Genomic DNA, 16,618 nt, shown 5'->3' on the forward strand with positions numbered 1-16,618 from the left:
CAAAATGGGCATTGCCTGAGTTGATAAACAATCAAATATGCAAAACTGCAGTAGAGTATCTGAAGACAAAACCAACTTGAAAGGTCAGAGGTGTCTAATATGGAACATGTTACTTTTGGTGAAAGAATTCGTTAGGAACTCAAGAGTGATAGTGACTTTCTGAAGCTGTGCACTATCAGGAGCGTGCCTGCAGTTGTGTACGGGTGTACCTTGAATGTGCTACTGCAATCCAACATAACGGTACTCGTTTAGTTGAGCTTGGAAGTTTGATATTGAGAGTAGGCCTTGCCTCGGTCCCAATTTATGTCCTTCAAATTACACACAGATCTGTGAAGCAAGCAAGCGTGAATTCACTCTTTTGACACTATGCAAGCTTATATCGCCTACATGTGATATACATACTCAAAATGATGTGCAAGTGGTAGCTGTTGCAGAATATTTAAAATAACTCATTACTAGAACCTTCACAATAATTGGTGCAACTCATGTGTGAACATTGTAAATGTTCTACTTTTGCACCTAATAATTACTGTATCAGTAATCCATGGGGAATAACTAGCAACGACATTTTGGTGACTGTTTCTCAGAATTATTTTTTATTCCTATTACTCTGTTTCCATGCATAATTTTCTCCAAATAGGACCTCGTGAAAATGCCATGAAAACGTTATTTATCTCTTATGGTATTGTACATACAAAGCATCTGCAGTTCTATTTTTCAGTGGTTTCAATGTACCCTCGCAGGGGGGCTCACCACCCCTTTAAGGACACCTTGCACTTTCTTATTAGAACTCACTTCGATGCCATCTTTCCAGCAGTCTCCTCGTCTGCTCTTCAGGTTGAACATACCTGTGCCATTGGTGTCGCATCTGTATGACTGGTAGTAGGCCTGGAATCCAGACGAGGTGACGCTCGAGTCACTCATAAACAGGATATCCATGTTGTTGGACGTGGATGTGAAGCTGTAAAAGGAATCGTTGCAGAACTTCCCTAGTAGAGCAGAAGTATACTGAGGCCCATTGAACACAGAGATGGAATCGAATATGCAGTTGGGAGCAATTTCCAGGCTGAGGAGAGAGAAGTATAGTGCGTCACAATTAAGTAAGGATGCCTGATTAAACTATTAGAGGAAACACGATTGTAGCTGTGCTGGTGCAAGGAGTGGGATGGGCAAGAGACAATAAAGGTAACTGCAGGTCATGTAGAGGACTCTGTCTACAATGCTCCTTAATTAGTGATCTATATGCTTATAAAGGATAGCGAGCAACCGCACATGAGGAGAAATCCATATGATCCCTTTTGGATGGAATGGAGTCCACAGAGATCTTCCTCAACACAGCCTTCTATGGCCCACATGGGAATCACAATCTATCACAATCCCACTAGAGAATTACCACACACCAGCCTTAGATGTGAGGAAGTGTGAGCTAGTCCATGTAGGTTTATTTTATTTGCTTCCTCCTGCTTTTGAATTCACATGATATTATTCCTCCCTTATAAAATGCATCATATGGCTATTACATTTTAATGATCACCTCCTGCATGTCACCTGTGTGTCTTGTATATAATAACATTCACCTATCCTATCTCCTGTAAGAGATTCCTTTTTTGTGCTCTTCTGACTTCATCATTGGCTGTTGTTTTGTGAGGCAATATATCTCTTCTCTTTGACTTTTAGTTCCCCAAAGAAAACATCTACACTACGCCTTTCTTCACCCTTGCTTCTTCTTCAGGACTTTGATCTTCCAGAGAAAGGTCTGAGAAGGATTTTGGAGGAGAATGGTTTCTCATCCTCTTTATGGTAGAGATGCTCGTTCTTCTGCTTCAGATATGATTTTTCCCTTTAAGGATAATGCCAGGATTGTTAATAATCACTCACCTTAATCACTGGACTCGACAAGAAACTCATTTGCTTACAGGGGTTTGCAAAGGCAATATTTGCCTACTGCTGGTGAAGAATCTCTGGGACCAACCTAGGGTCTGCAGGATCCCTACTGTCATTAGACAGTAGCCCAGAATGTTTTAGTTTTCTCTTTGGGCTATGATGTACCTCTCCAATGCTGAGGTTTGGGCTACAGTTCTCTGCCAGGCTGGCACATGATGATATCAGACTCACGTGCATATTTCCTCCACTGCCCCTCTAAATCTCCTATATGTCTCTCCATAAGATTCTGGTTATACCTCGTATTCTTTAATTTCCTTGTGACCTAGCAACTCTAGCTCCAACCAGCTGAGAGATCTCCCCATACCAGGCTATCTTGTGAGTTGGGAGCCCAGAACAGAGTACAGCTACAGACATTTGCTGCATATCAACTTTCAATTTCATAGACACCAAAATGCAATTTGTCTTTCTATTGCCCAGGTAAATAGGCTACTAAAGGGCATTGTAGCATTAGTTCATCACAAACTACTAGCCATACGAGTTATGTTATGTTATGTTATGTTATTAAATCATTTATTGAGCGCACTAACACTGATTAGTTTCTTGGCGCTAAATTGACAGTAACACAATCAGAGGTAGAAAAGGTAGATTAAAAAGCTTGTCTAAAGAGCCAGGTCTTCAATGCTTTCCGGAAAGATAAAAGGTCTTGGCAGGACCGAATTTCCAGGGGAAAGGTGTTCCATAAGCAGGGGGCTAATGTAGCTAATGTAACAAGTGCAGCCTTTGCCTTTTTAGGGCACACAGCTAACAAACACGTATGCTTCTCGCATGCATAGTAAATTCTACTTTTGGAATAGGTTTTCAAGAGAGACAACTAATGGGCATTTTCATATAGTTCAGCGTTTGACTTGCCTCACAAATATTAGCCTGGACATGACAGGGACTGTCCAGATTTTTCCAGTCTAGAGCTGCTGCTTAAACAATTTTCAAAGTAAGGGCACTGTCCAGTGAGTCTCTCTACTGCAGAGCAGTCACCAGCGACGGCCCGTGGAGGGAGTTACGGTGGGGCAGGAGGGCGGGGAGGGGGAGGGTCAGGGCGGAGGTTGCTAAAAACCGGCATATGGATAATTGCAGGTAAGTAAACAATTTAATTAATAAAACGAATTTCGTAGCTCGCACTGCATTGCATTTTGCGATGCAAGACGCACTACGAAATTCGTTTTATTAATTAAATTGTTTACTTACCTGCAATTATCCATATGCCGGTTTTTAGCAACCTCCGCCCTGCCCCTCCCCCTCCCCGCCCTCCTGCCCCACCGTAACTCCCTCCACGGGCCGTCGCTGGCAGTCACCCACACTCGCGCTTTCACAGGGATATTAAACAATCATAATTCTGAAGGATCAATTCTATAACTAGACATACCTTTCCTTTTGGAGAATTGTGCCACTCTCCAACAGTTCTGAAATAATTTCCCCAAAAATGTATATACTGTGTGGTATGGAATGTTAATTTATTGAGAGCACATTCACTATTAAATGGGCTAATTTTGCCAACCTAAGCCACTTTCTGAATGTTTTACTCAGCACCGGCCCCTGCACGTGCGAGCGGTAGGGCTGGGTTGGGGAGGGAGTCAACAGACGACCAAGAGAGAAAATTAAATAAATAAGCAATTTTCCCCTGTCATCGTCTGTCCAAATCCCTCCCACTCAGCACCACCTTTCCCCCCTCTCTTACCTGAACAGGCTGCTGCTGGTTTTACTGTAAAGAACCTACAGTTCCCTCTATACCTAAAACCAACGTGGCAGAACTTTAAGTCCCCTGGTTAGAGCTCTCTGTGCCATCTCAGAGTGGTGGCTATGATAATGGGCAAACCCTCACTTGTGGCCACTCTAAACCAATACTGGGCCAGCACCTCTCTTCCACTGGGTTCGGAGCCAAGCTGACTAGCAAAATATAAGAGAGGCAGGCCTAGGCGTGAGCTACATCTATCAGTGACAGGGTAGGCATAGTTGAAGTTCAAGAAAGGGCAAGGCACAGGTCAAGGCCATTCTCCTTGACCATCAAGTTGGATTTGAAATCGTTGTTGAGTCTTTGAATAATTTTTCTAGCATTATGTTTGGACCTGACCTTTTCTGCAGGGTTACCCCCAAACCTTTTACATTCACTCCCTTCATTTACTGAACCCATTTGTGGGGTGTTTAGGACTCTGTACACTTACCACTGCTAACCACTAACTAAGTGCTTGGGCTCTCTTCCTAAAACATGTTAAAAGTTGCCTTCACCTGATTGGTACATTTAATTACTTGAGCTACCTAGTATATGGTACTATCTGTACCCAGTGCCTGTAAATTAAATGCTACTAGTGGGCCTGCAGCCCTCATTATGCCATCAACCAAAGAAACTTTTCAAAACATTTTTCAGGCCTGTGACTGCAGCCTTAGGTGCAGTTTTAAACTGCCATTTTGACCTGGCAAAATATATGTTTTCAGCGAAGAGTATTTTAAGTCATAGATTACCTGAAAACCCACGTGCACTGCTCAATATATTTATCATACTATCGAATTGCAATGTCTACCTGAATAACATTAACAAGTTTTCACAAAGTTTAACAAACAATATATTGTATTTTCAGTATGTTGTAAATTGATGTTTTTACATGAGGTAAACTCAACTCAAACACAAATCCACATTTGTGACATCAATTTTTTCAAATAAACATAGCATATTATGACAATATGTATCATATTTCTTCAATGGCTCTTCCTCTGTGTGTTCCACATTGTTGTTAGTGCTGCCCTCTGCATTTTGGGACATGTAGTCAGTGCCTCAGGGGACACTACAAGGAAAATAAATCCCAAAACAAAACAAGTTATTGCAAAACCTTCTTTAACTTACTATGTCCTCAAGAGGACAAAAACACAACAGCACCACACCCGGTTTCAAATATACAGCGCTCCTATTGATACCAAGCCCAAGGGATGAACTTATCCTTAAATTCCTGTGTGCATCATGCATAATTTTCCCAATAACGTGCCCATAGGGAGAGATATAACTCCCATATATACACCTTTCCACCTTCAAACAGTGCCTCATCACACATCTATTGTACTCACAGAATGCAGAGCTCAGGCCACCTCTGTCCTGCAACAATACCACCATTGGATTGTTCAGGCCAATTATATAGGGAGAAATCAAAGCTCACATAAACTAATGCTAAAATAGCAAAGTATCAATATACCTCAGTATGACCAGACTGAGACTTTCAAACGCAATTGTCTTTGCATTCATGGTTACGTCCCTCAAGCTGACTTCACCTGAGTCCGAACAAATCATCAACAGCCTGTACCCAGTGAAAAAGTTTTAGAGCTAAAACTAAATCCCTGCTGTCAACACAAACCTAAATCCACTTTGTGCAACATCTCTGCATCGTTCAAAGTCACCCGACTGTGCCAACTGCTGCCATACTCTTGATCTAGTTGGAATTAAATACCTTGTGCCTATGGCATTTTACGCATACCGAAATAAACGACAGATTATCAAACCCCAGTCTAGTTACAATCTGTACGGCGGCCATGTTACATTGGTGATAGCTGTATCACAATGGACCTCCTCACTTCAAACGCAAACAACATTTCTCATAGTGTGAATTAATCACAACTTTCACTAGTGGGTACTCTTATGATCACACAAAGTTTTTTAGGACATACTCAATCTGTTTGGAAATAAATGCCTTGTGTCGATGGCGTTTTCCGTGTGCCAAAATAAATGACAGACTATCAAACCCCAGTCTAGTTACAATCCGTACTGCGGCCATCTTGGCGATAGTTGTATCAGAATGGACCTTCTCTTCTCAAAAGCCAACAACAACACTTCTTGTAGTGTAAATTAATCACAACTTTCACTAGTGGGTACTCTTGAGATCACACAAAGCTTTTTAAAACATGTATCAATATACATTATACACCAATATTATGCACATTTAGATAACAGTACAAATAAACAATTCACCACTGCCATGTGTATACAATATCAGTGCAGATGCCATGAGGTTAGATCCAGAAACAAACATATGTGTATCGAAAGAGCATTCAGGTCTGTGTGTGAGGTGTGTGGATAACTCTCTTTCTCTGTTTCATGCTTCTTATAATGCTAGACTCAATCTTCTAAAAAGCAATTCATGTCCAACTTGTCATTGAGACCCATAGGGGTCGTAGTGTTGAATTGTTGAATCCATAAAATCTCTCTCTGTAAGAAAAACTCATTGGGATCCATCCCCGCTTTCAATGTCTCAGTTTCCAGTACCAGAAACCATAATTGAGCAATGTTATGGTTTTGTTCTAAGATCAGAAAAAAGGGGGATTTAGAGGCATACGCTAGGTCCACCCTCTTTATACAATAGGAGACCTAAAACACCCGAGATGTTGGGTGAAGAACCTAGCAGAAAAGGAAAAGATTTTCGCTCAATCTGAGTCAGAAAATCAGCAGAAAAAAAAAAATTCTTTCTTGAGTCCCCTCACTCACGAGGATTTCCCCTTGGTGTCTTGCTTCCTCATAGGGGCCACATCAGTCCGCTGCGAATTGAGGCGTGCTACGACTTGCGAAATTACATAGGAGCACTTTTGTGAGAACTATGTGTAGTGCAGTACTGTTGTGGAGTGGGAGAGATGAGTTAAAAATACCTAACAAGTGGGCAAAATAACTTTATTCTGGCTCCTAGTCGGTATGTCTAAAAACGGGGTAAGATACTGGGAGAAAATCTAGCTATGATGGGTTAGGAGTCCCTAGTACACGTCAAGATGTTTCGAGCCTCCCCAGAGCTCTTTGTCAGGAATACACAGGGTCCACTCCTAAAGTGACCTAAATTGAGGTGAATAGTGAAAATAGTCAAGGTAAACGCTGCAACTAATAAGCATGCATTCATTAATACATACGATAAACCATTTGTCACGTAGTATCTGTAGGACAATAAGAAGAACATTGTTAAGAGAACAAACGCCCCCCAATCGAGATCGGTGTGTATATTCCATGTAAATGTTGGTTTCTCACACATAATGCTCCTCTATGGTGTGTGTATCTAGCAGTAAAAAATTGTTTCATGGTGCCTGTTAAAAGTAAAACACATTGCTGCTTGCTCGAGTGGCGATAGTGAGTGACATTAATAAAACATACACCGCATGAATGAACAATATTGCACACAAAACATTTGGGGGCAAATTTACAAGCACCTTATGCCAGATTTTCACCATCGTTGCTTCACTTTTCTGACGCAGCTGCGGAGCAAAACCAGTGCCATGCTGTGCGCTATTTACAACGTGACGCATCTAGGGAGATGCGTCACATTGTAAAGTCCTGCGCCACATGTAGGCTTTCCTGCACGGGGTGGGATTCCGGCGCAGGAACGCCTCCAAAAATTGGCTGAATGAAATCTACAAGATTTCACTCAGTCACTTTTCAGGCCATGCTGCGTCAAAACCCTGTGCCTGCTTGAAGCAGGCATAAGGTTGACGCAGCATGTTAGCAATAGGGGCACCCCAAGCCGTGCTGGAGCTGCGTCGCACTTGCAATTTAGCTGCAACCATTTTGGTAGGGTTTCCGCTCCAGTCTTTTCACAATCACCGGGTGGAAATACAAGCTTAAAAACTGGCAACCGATGTGAGACGCGCTAATATGCGGTCTCGAGGGGAACAAATAGGTAGTGTGCCGTGAGGAGAGCTCGCATCAAGTAAGTCCTTTCCTTTTCAGACGGCGATGAAAACCGGGCTAAACTGCGGAATCGCCCATGGCAGTCACTGCATGTTTTTTTCCCAGTGTTTTCTAGAGAGAGATGCCATTAACCACAATACGAGCACCCTCATCCCCTCAAGTTAATGGGGCATAATTTTGCTTACATATGAGTATGTGATTACGTTTTTTGTACATACTGAATGTTTTGTGTGTCATGTTGTTCAGTCACGCGGTGTATGTTTTATTAATGTCACTCACTATCGCCACTCAAGCAAGAAGCAATGTGTTTTACTTTTCACAGGCACGGTGAAACACTATTTTACAGCTCGATCCACACACCATAGAGGAGCATTATGTGTGAGAAACCAACATTTACATGGAATATACCCACGATCTCGATTGGGGGGCGTTTGTTCCCTTAACAATGTTCTTCTTTTTACCCTACAGATGACAAATAGGTGACAAATAGTTTATCATATGTATTAATTAACACATGGTTATTAGTTGCAGCGTTTACCTTGACTATTTTCACTATTCATCTCAATTTAGGTCAATTTAGGAGTGGTACACACAGGACGGGACCCTGTGTAGTCATGACGAACAACTCTGGGGAGTCTCGAAACATGTTGACATATACTAGGGACTCCTAACCCATCATAGCTAGGCTTTCTCCCAGTATCCTAGCCCGTTTTCAGACATACCAACTAGGAGCCAGAATAAAATTATTTCGCCCACTAGTTAGGTATTTTTAACTCACCTCTCCCAATTCACACCACTACTGCACTACACATAGTTCTCACAAAAGTGCTCCCACGTAATTTCGCAAGTTGTAGCATGCCTCAGTTAGCAGCGGACTGAGATGTCCCCTATGATGAAGCCTGTCACCAGGGGGAAACCCTGGTGAGCGAGGGACTCAAGAAAGAAACATTTTTTTCTTTTCTGCTGATTTTCTGACTCAGATTGAGTGAAAATCTTTTCCTTTTCTGCTAGGTTCTGTACCCTACATCTCGGGTGTTGTAGGTCTACTATGGTTTTGTTCTAACCAGTGTGCAGCAAAATTCGAATTTGTGTTCTTATTCTGAATCCAGCTTTCATGTTTGTTTATCCTGCTCTTTGCTTCCCTTTACGTTTTACCAGTGTAAAGCAAGCCACAGGGACACTTAATGCAATAGATGGGGCGCATAGTGTTCCAATCAGCTGAATGTTTTAAGATTACTGTCTCACCCATTCTAGTGTGCGTGATGTTATTCCGTACTATGCCATTGTTACAATGCACACAATTCATGTTCAATGTTTTGTTCTAGTGTAAGCAAACACTGGTTTGTGATTAAACATGTCCTTGAATTATGGTTCTGTTTGTAATAACTCCCAATGTTTTCAAATGGCTCTTTTAATATTTTTTGATTTGGCAGAAAATTTTGAAACAAACACTAGTTGATTCTTCTTGGGTTTTAATTGTTTCTTTAACAAGTCCTCACGCCCTTGCAAACCAATGCATTCTTCTGCTTTCATCACTGTTGCCATGGAATAAACTCAATCCAAATATCTCGGTCTGATCTTGCCAATGGCTGATTCGCTACTTGCTGTGTTGGAAGATATTCTTTTAACTCTCATTATCTGCAAATATGGTAGATTCTCAAGTAGTTGTGGAGGATGAAAACTTTGAAAATTTAGAGTGTTGTTTCTATCAGTTGTTTTAGTATATACATTGGTATTTACTGCTGTCCCTGTTTTTTTGATTCCTACATGCAAAAATGCATCACTGGTTTGACTGATGGTATGAGTGAATTTAATCCTGTCATTTCTGGTATTTAGTTCAACTGTGTTCTCAATGAGCGAGTCTTCTGTACTTTTCCGGATCAAAAAAATGGCATCAATGTATCTGTAATAGAGAATCAAATGTTCATTTCATTCTTTCCTTCCCGTAGGAAAGTAGCATCTGCTTTTAAGGTTACCCCCACTTTTTGCCTGATGCAAAGCTGTTTTTGACTAGTCTGACTGGAATCCTGCTAATCAGGACCCCTGTCTCTCTGCTTTCTCCCTTAAATTGTTGTGGTCAGTACTTAGGTACATCCCAGATTGGATTTATTTATTTGTGAGTTTATACCGCGCTAGAATCGACTCCCGAAGGAGTATCTCCGCGTCCAACGCTAGTGAGAATCAAGGGTGGAAACAAAGAAAACTGATATGTGTGCTAAGACTGAAACAGAAGAATTTTCATCCTTTTCCTGAAAATCAGATGGTCCGTACACTGTCTAAGAGAGATGGGGAGTTTATTCCATAGAGTGGGGCCAATAAAAGATAAGGCTTTTCCCCCCTGCCTCACCTTCTTTACTGTGGGTACTTGCAGAAGAAACTGGTTACTGGACCGGAGGGTGCGTGCTGGCATATAAGGATTGAATTTTTCGGCCAGAAACGAAGGGCCCAGGCCGTGTAGGCCCTTGTGGACCACGTAGCAGGTTTTAAACTTGACCCTTTGGCGGATCGGTAGCCAGTGCAGCTTTTCCAGCAGAGGACGAGAGGGAGATCTAGGAGGGGCATTCAAGACCAGCCTAGCAGAAGTGTTTTGCACCATTTGAAGCCTGGGTACTGGGGTACCTTTATCAGTCCCTAGTGGATGGTACTAAGTGCACATCCTGTGGGTGTCTCAAGGTACTTTTGTAGCGAGTTGCTTCCTCCAGGGATTAGAGGCTTCTGGGGCTTGTTGTCCTGTGGCTCCCCCATCAAACAGGCAAGAACAGCAGTGGTGTTTGGCGCGTTCTGCGCCACGGGTGTCTCGAGGCACTTTTGTAGCATGTTGGTCCCTCCAGGGAGTAGAGGCTTCTGTGACTTGTAGTCCTATGGTCCCCCCAGCAAACAGGCAAGAACAGCAGCGGCGTTCAGGGCTCCCATGCCGCGGGTGTCCTGAGGCGCTTTTGTAGCGTGTTTCTCCCTCCCTCCAGGGAGTAGAGGCTTCTGGGGCTTGTGGTCCTGTGCCCCTCCCCCTCCCCCCAGCCAACAGGCAAGAACAGCAGTGGTGTTCAGCACTCCCCTTCCATAACCAGATGCGGGGGGAGGACAGGGTGACCCCACACACAAAGGCTGGCACCAGGTATAAATATTTGACTTCCAGAGCCACTCATCAGAATACTTCTGTACCTGTAAACATTAAAGAAGAAGGACTGCCTTGCTGCCAGAGAACCACAGACTGCATGAGGGCTACCTTGCAGTTTGAGAAGGAGGACTGGAACTGATTATCTTCATTCTAGACTAGCCTAATTGACTCCAAATGTCAGTCGGCTGACCTCCTGTTTCAGTTACAGGCACACAGGAAGCTCTAAAGGCCACCATGCCACTGCCCAGATGACCTGCTGCTACGGGACCTGTCTGAGTCCTGATGGCTTCTGCTACATTGAGTTTCTTATCTCTAAGAGGGGCTTCCCCAAGTCCTGGACCGTTTGTCTGGCATTGATTGGGCTCCTCCTCCGAAGTAAGATGAAATCCCGAAGTGTTTTGACTCTGCGTGACCATAAATGGGCCAGTTAAATGTGAGACTCTGCCACCCACAATGAGCGCCAATGAAAAGCTCTGGTAAACTTGGCTATGTGCTACAGCGAAGTTCTGCACTTCACACTACAGTGCTGACTGCTAATGCAAAGCTCCAGCAGTGACCAATGTGAGGTGGAAATGGCAGTTTTAAACTACGTACTCAGGCTGCAGGGGCAGAGCTGGTATTAGACCTGTCAGCCTTAGGGTGGTCTCCCCCCAAACATTTTGCCTTCTCCCCTCCTGTTTTACTGAATTTGTTTTCGTTGCCCTTAGGACTTTGTGCAATTTAGCACTCTTAACCAGTGCTTACGTGCTTGTGTGCACTCCCTTAAAAACGATGAGGTTGGCATACAGCATATTGGCATATATAATTTACTTATAAGACCCTAGTGAAGTGCTAACCTATATATCTAGGGCTGGTAAGATAAATGCTACTAGTTGGCTTGCACGGGAAACTCATACAGGGGTTATGCTCAAATCACCCTCTTATACATGAGCAAGAAAACATCAAAGATGTATATCAAAAAAACAAGAAGTAAAGAGGGATCAATTCAACATTTATTATCATACAAGGTACACTTAATTATTGGGCTCCTCCTCCGAAGTAAGATGAAATCCCAAAGTTTTTTGACTCTGCGTGACCATAAATGGGCCAGTTCAATCTGAGACTCGCCACCCACAATGAGCACCTATGAAAAGCTCTGGTGAACTTGGCTCTGTGCTACAGCGAAGTTCTGCACTTCACACTACAGTGCTGACTGCTAATGCAAAGCTCCAGCAGTGACCAATGTGAGGTGGAAATTGCAGTTTTAAAACTACGTACTCAGGCTACAGGGGCAGAGCTGGTATTAGACCTGTCAGCCTTAGGGTGGTCTGCCCCTAAACATTTTGCCTTCTCCCCTCCTGTTTTGCTGAATTCGTTTGCCTTAGGACTTTGTGCAATTTAGCACTCTTAACCAGTGCTTAAGTGCTTGTGCGCACTCCCTTAAAAATGATACGGTTGGCTTACAGTATATTGGCATATATAATTTACTTATAAGACCCTAATGAAGTGCTATACCATATATCTAGGGCTGGTAAGATAAATGTTACTAGTTGGCTTGCAGCACTTAATGAGCCACTCACTTCAGTATCTCCTTAAATCATGTTCCACTGGACTTTATGCAGTTATAAACTGCCAATTTGACCAGTTCAAATAAACCCTTTGCAAACCCTAAAACTACCTCTGTAATACATATGTCACCCCTAAAGTAGGTTCTAAAGAACCCAACGGTCAATGTACAGTGAATTTAAAAAGTTGGATATGTACCTAATCATTTGGTGCCTGCAGACTGCTTTCTAGTTTGCATGAATAAGTGTAGTTGGCAGATTGCCTATGTGTATTCCTCACAGCCAGCCAGCCAGTAGAGAGATTGGGGATTGACAGGATGGGCCATCCTGACAGCACGGGAGTTGCTGAGCTGTGCATAGCCCCATTTTCACTTCAAAGAAACTGCCTCAGCCCACACACAAATTACTTCACACTAGTTGTTTGTGCCCCAGGGCAGGGGGAAAACCCAGAACTACCTGTGGGGGAGGGGATACGACCGGGACTCTAGAAGTTTCTTCCACTTCAAAGCTGGCACCAGGTAAAAAGTTAGGACCCCCTTCACAGTTCACTTCTGGATCTGTGGAGGACTCTCAGAAGACTGCCATGCTTCCTTTGGACTGCTGTGTACTTCAGAAGACGGCCCTGAAACCTGAAGCAAGCCATGTGCCCTCAGAGGACTATCCTACTGCTAGATTTACTTTTCTACTTGAACCTAGAGCTACCAGAGTGACTCCAAGGGCAAGTTGCCTGGTCTCCTGATCGGAGCCTCGGACAGAAAAAGATCCAACCATCTTGAAACCACACCTAGATGCAACCTGAGTGAGTCATGACACTCCATGGCAGCCATCCATCCAGCCCTGTACCCTTGGAAGTGGTGCTACAGGTATCCATTTAGCCCAAATCAAAAATCTGAGAAATGTTCTGCCAAAAAGTTCCCTGAGACCCAAGAGGAGACCTGCTCACCGATTCGCTCAAGATGCATTTCCGGTCTGCCTGATCTTGCGTTACTCCTGCTACATTGATCTCTGCAGCAGCAAGTGGTTCCTCTCTGGAAGGATATCTGTCCTCATGGAGCCCTTGTGGATACTTTCTGCAGCTTCATCCTGCTGGAGATTTTAAACTTTCAAAAAGAGACTAAGTCACAATGTTGTAATCTTCACCGCAACTTTGTCCAGCTGCTCCCTGATGGTTTGACTACTTTGCCCTGCTGAATTTTACCTTCTTAGACATTTGTCTTCGAAATATATTTTCTGTTCGAAGATTAGAGGAGACCAGGCACAATCCATTTTCTCTATCCAAACCGCACTCCATTGTGGTCTGCCCTAACTTTCTTCTTTGCACCGGTCTCATGCAACTAGAATTCTGCGGTTGGTGCTTTGATCTTTCAGGCACTATTTTTCACTTTAAACTTTATACATTTGCAACTCTGATTCTGATGTTCGGATTTTTGTTTTTTTGGTTTCAAATAATTGATTACATTTTACTCTGCTTTTCTAAATTGGTCAGTTTTTTCCTGTGTTGTGTTTTCTCTTTATCTCCATTTGAGGGCTGCATACATTACATATTCACTCCAGGTTTAACCTGACTGCTTTCGTGCCAAGCTACCAGTGCATACAAATTAGCCTTGACAACCATTTTCAGTTTCTGTCATACCTTGAACTCTGTACAGTTGCGAACACATATATTGTCTACGATCGACATTGATGCGTCGATTTTTTATTTGTGGATCTTTTTGGTCAATTAGCTTATAGTTGCCGCTTAAAACTTCCATACCATTAAATAACCGTCATCTTCAGATTAAGTTCCTCTGTGAGGCTACTTATTATTACTCTTTAAATATTTAACTTTTCAGTACCATGTAGTATGCAAGGTTTTAGGTCACATGATTACGATAGTCGGTTAAATAATGCTTCGATATTGGAGAATGGCATCTCTGTCCATTTCAAGATGGCCGCCGTATAACATACTAGCAGTTTGACACTTGGGAGATTGTCCTCTTTCGCGCTCCAAACATCCTATATCACTCGCACTGTAAGATCGGCTTCATGATACACACGGCGACTGAGAGGAACTCGTGTATTTTGACAAGACAGCAGAACTGTGCTAACCTACGTTATTCAGCTATTTATGATTAAGAGAGCTACATTAGCGAGTAGGCTGATATTTTTAAATTCATATAGCTTACTGGTTTTTCTGTTATTTTAGTATATAGATCTCAATCTCATGTACTAATTGTAAGGATCTTTTATTGATTCGGGCAATTAGACTACACTGCCCCACTAATACATTTGGCATACATCGCTACAAACCAATTCAGGTATTGAATCTAGTCTACATTATTGAATAACTTTATGAACAAGCAAGGTCTATATTCATAGAATAAAGGCTGGTTGTTACTTTATAGATAACATTAGGGTCAAGATTTTGCTTTGAGGCAAATGTGATTTTAGCGTCTCTGACTAGATATGCATGTATTTTTTATGCAGTACCATAATTATTTTGCCTGAAAAGCAGTAGCATCATTGATTAATGAATGCTCTTAAGATCTCTCTACTGGCTCTTTTTTAAAGAATGAAGATTTAACAATTCTTAAAATGTGAAGATTTTTACATATGCATTTTCATTTTAATTATGCATATATATATAGTTCGTTTGAACTAATGCGCAATTTCTAAATGGAAAATACAATTTATATTTTTCCAGACTTGGACTGATTGCCATAGATACGAAAGCGAGTTTCAAAGATTAATTTGATGATTGCCATATTATTTTCAAAGCGATCCCTTAAGTAAGTCGTACCTAGATGTTCTCTTCTCACTTGGACTTTATACTCTCCACTAAGCCACTACTGGTATGTGTGATAAGTGATCACCACATTGACACTTACTTGCGTATTCACTTTCTCTGGTTTTAACTAAATTCGCGTATTTTTCATTTTTTCACACGGGTGTTATACGTTACTAAAACAATGATTTTTAAACTGTACACATGGTTAATTGAAGATATTTCTTTCCGTGTTCAAATAAGGGGCTATAATAGCATTTTCTACAGTCCTGAAGATGGTCGAATAGACGACAGGCCATCGACCAAAACGTCGACAATTACACTTATTTTCTGCAGTATATTTGTATAGGCAATACTGTTATATTCTCTTATTTTGCCCGATCTTTATTTCAGAAAAAAGTGTACACAATTGTCACTGAGAAGTCTAATGAATAACTGTTTTAACATACAACGTCCTGGGGAGCGCTAGAGGGCACCAGGCAAGATGGCCGCACTCATGTGAGGCTCTGCTGGACCGAGCAAATATCCTTCATTTATCCTGCAAATCCTGCCTTTGCCACAAACAAGCTTGATGACTGTGTGTGTTTGACCCGATCTGAGGCAACCCGCGGCTGCTCGCTGCTCCAGGAGTCTGGCGGTTGTGTCCCTGCGGCGCATGGCACAGTGACTGGGAGTAGCAGAGGAGAGAGGAGACGATCCTGGAGGCGAGCGGAGGTGCTCTGGCCCGTAACAGCGAGGGACGGCTGTCTCCAGTTCCTGCGCTCGCCTTTGCTGGTAGCGGTGAGTGGGGCAGCGGCCTGGTAAAGTCGGGGCTGCGGAGGCGACGCTAGGCCGTCCTGGGCTGCGCTGTGCGCACTGCGGCCGGCGGGGGTGGGGAGCGGACCGGGAGGGCTGGTGTGCGGCGACAGTGTGGCGGCGGCTCCGTGGTGCCTGGGGCATTGGAAATCATTGTGTGCAGAAGCTGTAGAGAGCCTTGATAGCTGCCCGTCGCCTGTGGAGGGAAGTTGATGTCTTGAGGACCGTCTGATCTGGGGCCTACCTTCGACAGAGATTGTTAGCTAGTGACAAAGCCCATGTGGCAATGAGGCTTGATTTCATTGAGTGCTGGCTCTGACTGCACCATTTTCTTTCGGAACCTGCGCCAGCCTGATACACGAGGTTGTTACTTGTGCCTGATTACTGTTGCTGGGCCATTTTCAAATTGAATACCGCTGGGTGGGCCTAGGCGCAGTGGCATTGGTTATAGCGGTCTGGTGACAAAATGGGCAGGCCGGAGAGGAATCAGCCCAAGATCAACTTTGAAGCTAAGAAAACTGCAATGTATTCCTCGCAGGCACCCTCAGACACTGAATCAGCCGGGGCATCCGGGGGGACGCCGAATTTGGAGGCTACGCTGGTGGCTATGCAGAAGATATTGCAATCCATTGAAGGCACTATGGAGGCAGTTAACCATAGGCTGGATCAAATGGCCACGCAATTCGACAGACAGAATGAGCGGATGGGGGAAGTTGAACAGAGGGTGTCTGCCACGGAGGATGGCCTCACCACGGTGACCAACAAGGTCTTCAATATGGAGCAGGTATTAGTGGTTATTCAGGCCAAGAATGAGG

General features: G+C 43.2%; 1 protein-coding gene across 1 annotated transcript in view; it reads right to left on the reverse strand.

The window, feature by feature from the left end:
- The window catches only part of LOC147662064 (CUB and zona pellucida-like domain-containing protein 1), a 168,855-nt gene that overhangs the window by 75,633 nt on the left and 76,604 nt on the right, over window positions 1-16,618 (reverse strand). Inside the window, exon 6 of the mRNA XM_086951139.1 lies at window positions 849-1,066. Within this exon, the coding sequence (XP_086807265.1) occupies window positions 849-1,066 (218 nt within the window). The remainder of the gene's footprint in view (window positions 1-848; window positions 1,067-16,618) is intronic.

The sequence above is a fragment of the Lissotriton vulgaris genome, unplaced genomic scaffold, assembly GCF_964263255.1.
Source record: "Lissotriton vulgaris unplaced genomic scaffold, aLisVul1.2 SCAFFOLD_1121, whole genome shotgun sequence".
Classification (NCBI taxonomy): Eukaryota; Metazoa; Chordata; class Amphibia; order Caudata; family Salamandridae; genus Lissotriton; species Lissotriton vulgaris.